The sequence below is a fragment of the Poecilia latipinna genome, unplaced genomic scaffold (genome assembly GCF_001443285.1).
Source record: "Poecilia latipinna isolate Pla-1442-1.1 unplaced genomic scaffold, P_latipinna-1.0 Scaffold1036, whole genome shotgun sequence".
In the NCBI taxonomy this organism is placed as follows: Eukaryota; Metazoa; Chordata; class Actinopteri; order Cyprinodontiformes; family Poeciliidae; genus Poecilia; species Poecilia latipinna.
The window spans coordinates 339,189-348,379 of record NW_015113652.1 but is presented as its reverse complement, the minus strand read 5'-3'; the positions used below and the strand labels follow the sequence as shown (position 1 = coordinate 348,379).

At 37.6% G+C, this 9,191-nt stretch overlaps 1 protein-coding gene across 3 annotated transcripts in view; it reads left to right on the top strand.

Annotated features, from left to right (window-relative positions):
• Window positions 1-376: 376 nt before the first annotated feature.
• Window positions 377-9,191, top strand: part of ppm1g (protein phosphatase, Mg2+/Mn2+ dependent, 1G) — a 17,809-nt gene continuing 8,994 nt past the window's right edge. Inside the window, exons 1-10 of one of the 3 annotated variants that reach the window (XM_015051236.1) lie at window positions 377-522; window positions 780-908; window positions 3,224-3,293; window positions 3,978-4,063; window positions 5,043-5,172; window positions 5,271-5,385; window positions 5,478-5,665; window positions 7,262-7,446; window positions 7,535-7,660; window positions 8,860-8,962. In XM_015051236.1, the coding sequence (XP_014906722.1) occupies window positions 798-908; window positions 3,224-3,293; window positions 3,978-4,063; window positions 5,043-5,172; window positions 5,271-5,385; window positions 5,478-5,665; window positions 7,262-7,446; window positions 7,535-7,660; window positions 8,860-8,962 (1,114 nt within the window). In that variant the 5' untranslated portion in view covers window positions 377-522; window positions 780-797. Of the gene's footprint in view, window positions 523-779; window positions 909-3,223; window positions 3,294-3,977; window positions 4,064-5,042; window positions 5,173-5,270; window positions 5,386-5,474; window positions 5,666-7,261; window positions 7,447-7,534; window positions 7,661-8,859; window positions 8,963-9,191 lie in introns of those variants that run through there. The other 2 variants (XM_015051234.1, XM_015051235.1) reach the window with 2 other exon arrangements.

Sequence of the window (9,191 nt, the reverse complement as noted above, 5' to 3'; positions counted from 1 at the left end):
TGAAACTCAGAAATGCCCATGGTTTTTCTAGAATGTTTTTTAGATTAATCTAAAAATGCCAGTGTTTTCTAGCACTTTGACTTTGCATTCAAGAATTTCCTTTTTTGTCCTTGAAGAATTTCTGAGATAAATCTCAAAATTTCAGAGTTTTTTTCCAGCACATTTTCGACTTTTGGCGCTCAGAAATGTCCTTATTTTTTTCAGGAACATTTCTGAGTTATTTTGGGCTTAAATTTACTCCTTTTTCTATCTACATTGGTTCTGATACCATAATTTATGAATATTTTCCATAGAGGTACGTCAGTACATGACGTGTTTCACAGTCAGTCCGGTAGGTGGCGGTAATGCGCCTTTCAAGTGGTTTACCAACCAGCTCGAGGTGGACAGAAGAGGAAGTAAAAGTAGCAGTAGCAGAAGGAGAGGGAGGAGAAGACAGCGGCTTTTATCGCTACACGTGTAATAATTTCTATGTGAATCTACCACCTTCACCTTTTATAAGCTAAACCTGCTCGGTCAGAAAAGGTAGGTTTGCTGCGGCTCAGCGTGCCGCCTCTCGAAGGCTGCTGCCGGTTCCCGCTGGAAGTTGAGCCGGTTTGGCTGTTGTTAGCACCGAGCTGGTGCCTTTTTACTTTTTGTTATGCTGTTGCTAACTGCAGCTAGCTGGTTAGCGGAGGTAACCTGCGGAGCTGCTGAAATGAGACCAAACTTCATCCACTGATAATCCCGTGTCTTTATAAAAGGAACTAACTTGTGCTGTCATCCTCTCTCCCGGTGGGAAGCCACTGTAGACGAAGACCATGGGGGCATATCTGTCGCAGCCGAACACGACCAAGACCTCCTCCGACGGCGGCAACACCAGCATGAGCTACGGCTTCTCTGCCATGCAGGGCTGGCGGGTCTCCATGGAGGTGAGGCAGAAAGTCATTCACCGCTCAACCATCATGGTAGCTTGTTCACTGAACAATGAGAAATCTGTCTTCAGTGACAAAAATCCAGGGCATCAAAAACATGTTAAACGCCTGTTTGGTTATAGTAGTGTTTTAAAATAAATCCAGAAAAACAGCATTTTAGCAGACATTTCACTAAACAATCCGACTTCGTGTGACATCCCACCCCCTTATAACGTCTGTTAACCGGCATTCATGGACATCAGTCATTCCTATTACTGGGATCCATCTATCAGACATGAAACATTAATTATTGGGTTATCTTTATATGCCATCTTACATTTAAAAGAATCTTGTTGGCAGATTAAACTAAAACATCTGTATATCATTTAATTACTTCAAACAAGCTGTTTGAATCTTGAATTTTGCATTTGCAAACATAATTCTCAAAATTAATCAATTAATAGCATAAGAAATGCATTTAACAGTTTTAATAATTCCTAAAAGTATTTTATTGTCAAATATTAATGAATCACAGACACTTAAGATATCACCAATCTGTCCGAAGACTTTAAAATATCTCACAGGGTTTCCCCCCAGTGTATTATAAGCCTGGCGGGCCACCAGGCTTTACTTTGCCCCCACCAGCTTAGCATTACTTAAGTCTTTTTAAAATGTTTGCATTATTTAAGACTTTATAGTTGGTGATAAGGTGTCAATCTTTCAATAACACTTAATTATCAAGTGATATTTTCAAATTTCCTGTCAACTTTAAACATTTTTTAACTCAAAAAATGTTTGAGTTATAAAATGACGGGCCACTGGATGAATGACTGCTGTAGCACCCAACCACCAGGCTTAGCAAGTTATTTTCTGAGGGAAACCTTGTTTTCTCAGTCACGGGGCATTTTGCACTTGTTCCACCACTTGCTATGTGTAACAGTGAGCATAAATTTAGGTAGAAATGCCAGTTCTTTCATCCCATCACCATTTCTAGGTGTGCAATGGAAGAAGAAATTGATCGGTTCTTGATGATGGACCCCCGTCCAGCATAACATTGTTGGGCTGAATGAGCTCCTTTGTTTGGGTTGTCCTTCACAAAGAATGTTATAATGTTTCCCCATATTGAGCACATGTTTTGCTCTTTGCTGTTCTTATGGTACGCAGATAAAATGTCAGGAAAACGCTACAATGGAAGAGAGCATGCATTTAATGAATCACATGGAGCAAAACGCTAGCAAAACAAAGATATGAACCTAAGAGTTGTGCATCTGGGTGAGCTGCACTCTTGCTGCATTTATCCTACACATCTGTGTGCAGAGGAAAATTATTGTTGAAGCTCCAGTCAAAATGAATTCAGATGCATGTTTTTAAACATTTTTACCATTTGAAGACATCATATTAGTTGTAAAAAATGTAATCATCATGCAACGTTTGTATTCCTTTAGTCAGAATCTCTGGGTTCCTTCATTACCAGTCAAATATTGGGAAGGAGAGAAAAGGGTTTTCTTTAGTGTGGAGGAAAATTTAGCAGAGGCGAAGCTCACTTTAAATCTGTGGCAGCTGTTCAGATCAAAATAAAATTAACTGTTGATGAGATGAATAAGTAAAAGAAAACATAGAAACCAGAGATGACCAGATGAATCTTCTTATTATTAAGCTAGAATGCACACCAGTTTTTATAGACCAAAACTGGTGCGCATTCTTAGTTTTAATCCAGTCGGTGAATAATAAACATTTTCAGGAATTAACTTGAATGTGAGCTGAAGTGGTTTGAAAGCCACTGATCTAAATTTGTCAGATCCGAACATGAAACTTCTCCCTTAAATTGTTGTGACTTACCAGATTAACTCAGCCTGAAGGAAAATGATATTCACCTTCATTTGCAGTGACCTGAGGTGAATCGAGGAAGAAACAATGCAAACAAATCCAAGAAAAAATAAAATAAAAACTGCAGAAACGTGATATTTTCACGGACTTGTTCCACCAATGCCTGAATTTTCACATACAGCTTTTATTTGTATCCAGGTTAATTTAGTACCTCCACATTCCCAATTTATATTTTGCATACATTTAGCTAAACCATTGGGTATCTTTTTTGTTTGTAGTTAAGTTTTTTCATGATTTAAACAGATAAACGGTGAATAAAATGAAGAAAGTTGAGCCTAAATTTTATGCATTTCTGAAGGCTTATGAAATGGAGATTGAGCCTTAAACTATTATCTCTCTGTTTATAGATATTATTTATGAAATGTATTTGTCACTCCTGAACATAAATTTGGACACTTTTTCCCACCAGCTTTTTGTTGATGTTTTGATTCGTTTAATTTTTTCAGGACGCTCACAACTGCATCCCAGACTTTGACGAAGAGACGGCCATGTTTGCTGTGTATGACGGCCACGGAGGTAATTAAATTAAAGTTTTTAAGTGAAATTAAAGTTCCTCTAAAAGAGTTTGGAGTCTGATTTTACCTTTTTCCAGGTGTAGATTATTTATATTTCCGTTTTTCGTCTCCGTCTCATCCAATATGTTCTTCTAATGGCACGATCCTGGCAGATTACATCTCAGTTTCCTCCATTTTGAAAGTGGCTGCATATTCTATTTAATTTTATGAAGTTGCTGCTTTATTGATGTTGGTTAATTGTGTGTTTATTTTAATTTGTGAATGTTTGGATAACTTCTATAGGTATATTTCCATCTCAAATGTGGCGCACATTAAACAATTTTTATATCATTGAATGTTTATTGAAACCACAGGTGCTGCAGATGTTTCAGGTTTTACTCGGGTGACAAAGATTCATCTTTAGACCAAACAATATAGACGTTTCCTTATTTGCAGCTAATTTTCACTTCCCAGACCACAGTAAAAACATTTGGTGTGAATTTATACATGATAAATTCTGTTGAAATCTGAAGAAGTGTTTTAAAATGCAATCAGGGAAACTTTTATTGTCTGATAAGCAAACTTTGTTTTAGTCAGTTTACTTTATGACAGCTCAGCTGTTTTTCTGCCGTTTCCATGGTGACCTGCTTTGTTTGCTTTACATGCCGCTCTGCTGCCCTGAGGGTTTATATCTCCTGCTTTTTAGGTGAAGAGGTGGCTCTGTACTGTTCAAAGTATCTTCCTGACATCATCAAGGAGCAGCGGACGTACAAAGACGGGAAGCTGCAGAAGGTGAGGAGCCGATAAATTAGAAACTAATTAACAAGTTGTTTCATCTCAGAGGAGAAGTCGTGTCACTTCGTCGCACACAGAATGTGTTTGGATCGTTAAAAACTTGCTTTTAATCCAGGGTTGTACGGGTTGTTAAGATACTTGAAAATGCTTAAAGATTAGTTGTTTTAAATGTTTTATATTTAAACTGTTACTGTTTTGTAACATAGGGCAATCTGACGCTTAATTAAATAATTTTTCCTAGAAAACGTTTGGTATTTTCATAAATCTAATAAAGATTTTCTCACTGTCTGAAGTGAAATCAGATTAAACTTCTCTTATTTACAGAATCACCAAAATTATTTATATTTGCTAAATACCAAGTAGCTTAGCAAGAACATTTTTAGAGATTTTTTAAGTTTTTTTTTAACTTTCTTCGTATATTGTTTTGAAGCATTAATTTGAACATGAAAGTAATTTACCTTTACATGATTATTTTGAAATATGTTATTTTAATTAATATTTGAGTCAATAACTTATTGATCTGTGTAACTGTTGGCTAATATTTCATACATTAAACAATGTTATTAAAATTGTGAAAAGATCAATCTCTTCCAATGAAGATATGCATAAACAGCCATTCAGAGCCGGGGGGAGGGTCTTAGTGCTGTCCATCAACATCTTGAACGCCCTGCTAAATGTGCGTATGTCAGAGAAACGGCTCGCTGTTACAGAAAAACAGCCATGCTAACTAACCTTAGCATTCACAACAAGCCATGATGGGTGCAGCGTAGGAGAGGGGGCTGATTGACAGTAATAAGACCCGCCTCCTGGCTCGGATTGGTTGTTTCTAGATAGCACTGGTAGAAGAGGATGTCAAATTAAAATTAAAATAAAAAATCCTGCAGATTCTCTCATATACAACAAAACATTTTTTGAAGCAGACACATACTGCAGCTTTAAGGACGTTTTACAAAGCGAACATTATTCATGCTTGCAGGCGCTGGAGGACGCATTTCTAGCCATCGACGGCAGAATAACTACAGAGGAGGTCATCAAGGAGCTGGTGCAGATCTCCGGTCGCCCCGCCGAGGAGCCGCCGTCTGAGAAGGTGGCAGAGGAGGATGACTGTAAGCTCAAAAAACCTCTGATGGCTGAAAACGTGAAACTATCTGTCTATAAACGCAACATCAACGTGACTTTGTGATCCCGTTTCTCCTCATGTCAGTGGACAACGAGGAGGCAGCGTTGCTCCATGAGGAGGCCACTATGACCATAGAGGAGCTGCTGGTTCGCTACGGCCAAAACCTCAACGCCGTCAAACACGCAGCGGCAGCCGCCAGGTACTGCAGACACAACGTTCACAGGTTTTACTGCAGCAGCAGAGGGAAGGGAGTCCCTGAAGTTCAACGTTCTCCTCCGTTTTCCTCAGCAGCGCAGCTAAGAAGGCCTCCGCCCAGAACGCAGAGGTCTCGAAGGATAAAGGAGAAGATCCTGAGAAGAAAGGAGTGAACGGAGAGGTGAACGAGGAGGAGGGAGATGGGAAAGTGAAGGAAGGAGCGGCGTGTGGGTCCAAACTGAGAGCCTGTCGGAGAACAGGAGGCAGTGAGGGGAGCAGTTCAGGTAAAATTACACTCGGGCTTCATACAGGTGCTTGAAATCCTTGAATCTCAATGAGGTGTTTGTTTGGAAAGTGCTTAATTTTTGTATGAAGTCCTTGAAAGTGCTTGATATTCAAACTGCACAGTTTTAATAATAAATTGCAACTTGTTGCTTTATTAAACATGTTTATATATTTCCATACACCTGATAAAATTACACTTTTTTTCACCCTGTCTGAAATTAAATCAGGCTTTTGTTTTAGAGAATTACCAAATTTATTTCAATTTGCTAAAAGTCATAAAACTTCACAAGAAGTTTTTATTAGACATTTTCTTGTAACTTACTTTGCATATTGTGTTTAAGAACTTAATTTAAACAGGAAAGTCATTTACATTAGCACGATTAGTTTGGATTGTATAAATGTAATGAATATTTATTCTCAACTCAATGAGTTATTGATCTGTATGTTTGAATAAAGTTTGGCTCCTATTTTATATGTTAAACAACGTTATTGAAATTAACATTAATTTTGTGAAATTAGTGTTTGTGAGACAGACATTTCATTTCCAAATGAAATGAAATATCATTTGGAAATGACATTTCCAAATGATATTTCTAAACTAAAATTTTAAGTAAATTTTAGTTTACCTAAAATTTAGGTAAAAGTAGAAGTAAATTGTAAAAGTAGAAGTAGATTGTAAAATACAACTATAGGATGTTATTAATAACAGTAATACATTTTATTATGTGTAATCTTTCTATGTTCGTCTCAGATACTGTACTTTGACTTCACAATAGAAAAATTCAGGTTTAGTGTATTTATTTTAGCAAAAGAGGAAATCAAGTTTGTGGTTAACGTCAGTCCAGCAGCTTCTATCCCTATACATTAAATAAAATACAATAAATAACCCTAAATACAGAGCAATATCTCCCAATGAGCCGCTAGCAGCAGTCAACGTTTGTAAAATTAAACACAGCTAAAATGGACAACATTAATAATGACAGTTAGAAAACATGGCAAAGTTGTTCTTGAAACACTGTATATTATTAAATTTGTCTAAAATATATGTTAAAATATAATATTTGTGATGAAAACACAGAGCTTATTCTAATACATGTCACAGTTACCGATGGCAACAGGAAAAAAGGGGGGGGGGGGGAGCGACAGTTACCGGTTGCTACGGTAACCGCCAACTGCCAAGAGCAGCGCAACAGAAGTTAAAGCGCCAATAAATATCTGGAGAAACAACTTGTTGATTATATAAAATAAAGTCAGAGAATTAATTAACTAATTTTGAGAAACTTCACTTCTTTAATATTGTTAAAATTAAAACCTGTTATATATATATATATATACTGAAGTTATCAGCTTTTAGCTGATGATGAACTTTACTTAAAAGGGGACAATGCAATTCAAACATTAATGTCACCATTTGATGACAGATTATAGCAAACGCTAATTCACATCTACAGTTCGTTTGTATGTTTTACCTCCAAAGTGTGGTGCTGGAAAAAGAAAATACCCAAGTGTTTGAATTTTATTGTGAAAGTGTACAAAACCTGTCCAGAGGTCTTCATAAAGTAGATATTTATTTCTTCTTCTTCACTTTGTTCCAGTTGAGAGCGGAGAGTCAGGAAGCTCCAACGGAGAGGAGAAAGCTGGGAAAGCAGAAGGAGACGCCGGGCCTTCCTGCTCCTCTGCGTCCTCAAAAGCCACTGGAGACTCAAAATCCAGATTCTTTGACGACAGCGAAGAGTCTGAGGAGGGAGAGGAGGAGGAGGAGGAGGGGAGTGACGAAGAGGTGAGAAGAGGGGACCAGAATAAACTGCGAAAGTTCACACTGAGTCACTTTGTTGAGCTTTGCTTCAACTTTTTCTGTTTCCTCTCAGGATGGGAGCGATGAGGAAGAAGCAGACAGCAGTGAGCTGGAAGAAGAGGACACAGAGGAGGGAGAGGAAGAGTCTGAGGATGAAGAGGAGGAGATGTGTCTACCAGGAATGGATGGAAAAGAAGAGGTCTGTAGAAACATTAGATATTTGGCTCTTGAATTTAAGGTATATTCATTACAGATACACAAACGCACATTGGATAAACTTTGAGGGAGAGTTCATCCACTTCTTAACTCTGATGAAGAGCCTCAGTCTTCTGCACAAACAGACGCTGCTGCACATCTGCTTCCTGATTAGTCCAAGCTGTGACGTTAACGTGTGAGGAGCTGCTGTCTTGTTGGGAAGTTACAACATGATGCACAGCACAGAGTCAGAGAATGAAGAAAAAGTGGCTAAAATACAAGACCCATAATGCAAAGCAGCAGAAAGCCACGTTGGAAGGATTTATACTCATTCGATCCGTACTGTCGGCTCATTTGCTCTGAAGAAATACTTTCAGATTGTCCTTAAAGGTTTATCTTTCAATTAAAACACTACTTGTTATAAGATTACATGTTTCCTTAATTCTCTTGATGAATAGTAATCATCATAATTTATTTCAAAAATTATAATTCAGTAGAAAATGAGCAATAAATCAACTAATTGCATGATCAATTGAAGTAAACTCAATAATTTTAACTTGGACAACAGTCTTTAAAGAGACGATCCCCTTTATTATTGTTGACAAGCCGCCATTTTGAGAAAAAGTGAAAACATTTGACACCTAGCAGTTGGTTTGCACCACCTGTCTCTTTTGCCTGTTTTCCTTCTCTAAGCTAAATTATTATTTTTTTAATGCTAATTTGGTTACCAAGGCTTCATTATCCATATTAATTAGTATTGTTTTGGATATTTAAAATGTTTTCCAGTTTCGGTGTTAAATATTCTTTAGAAATTGAAGTTTGTGGGTTTTTTTATCTATGAGTGGGAATGCTTGGAAATTATGAAAAATCAAAATTTTTATTATGAAAAGATTTTAGCTCGGTAAATGTTAAATGAAATCAACCCTATTTGGATAAGAAAAGGCTGTTGAGAATGTTCTCCCAATAAATACCCAAAATCATGTTGAAATTTTTAAAAACTTTATCAGTTGTAATTTAAACAAACCACGTATCTGTTTCATCTAAACCTGAATTACATGTTCTTCATATTTTTACTTTCTTAAAAACAACATTATTGATGCTAAAAACTTGGTTTAAAATATTTAGATTTTAGTTTACTGGTTAAAATGTTTTTTGGGTTCTTGTGTCTTTAACGGATCGGCCCGTCCTCCATGTTTGTTTCAGCCCGGCTCGGACAGCGGCACCACGGCCGTTGTGGCTCTGATCCGAGGGAAGCAGCTGATCGTGGCCAACGCCGGCGACTCGCGCTGCGTTGTGTCTGAACGAGGTAAATCCACTCTGCTTTTCGACTGTTCATGTTGTAAGATGGCAGCAGGGAAGCATTAGTGTGCCTTAAATGTAGCAACTTGAGCGTTGCCGTGGCGACCCTCACCAACCTAAGGCTCCAACTGTTTCTATATTCTGGATTTTTCCACTGGTTTCTTTTTGTCTCAGTGCTATAGACCCTTTTCACATGACGTCACACAACCTCCGTTTTGGCTCGAAGCTGTTTATCC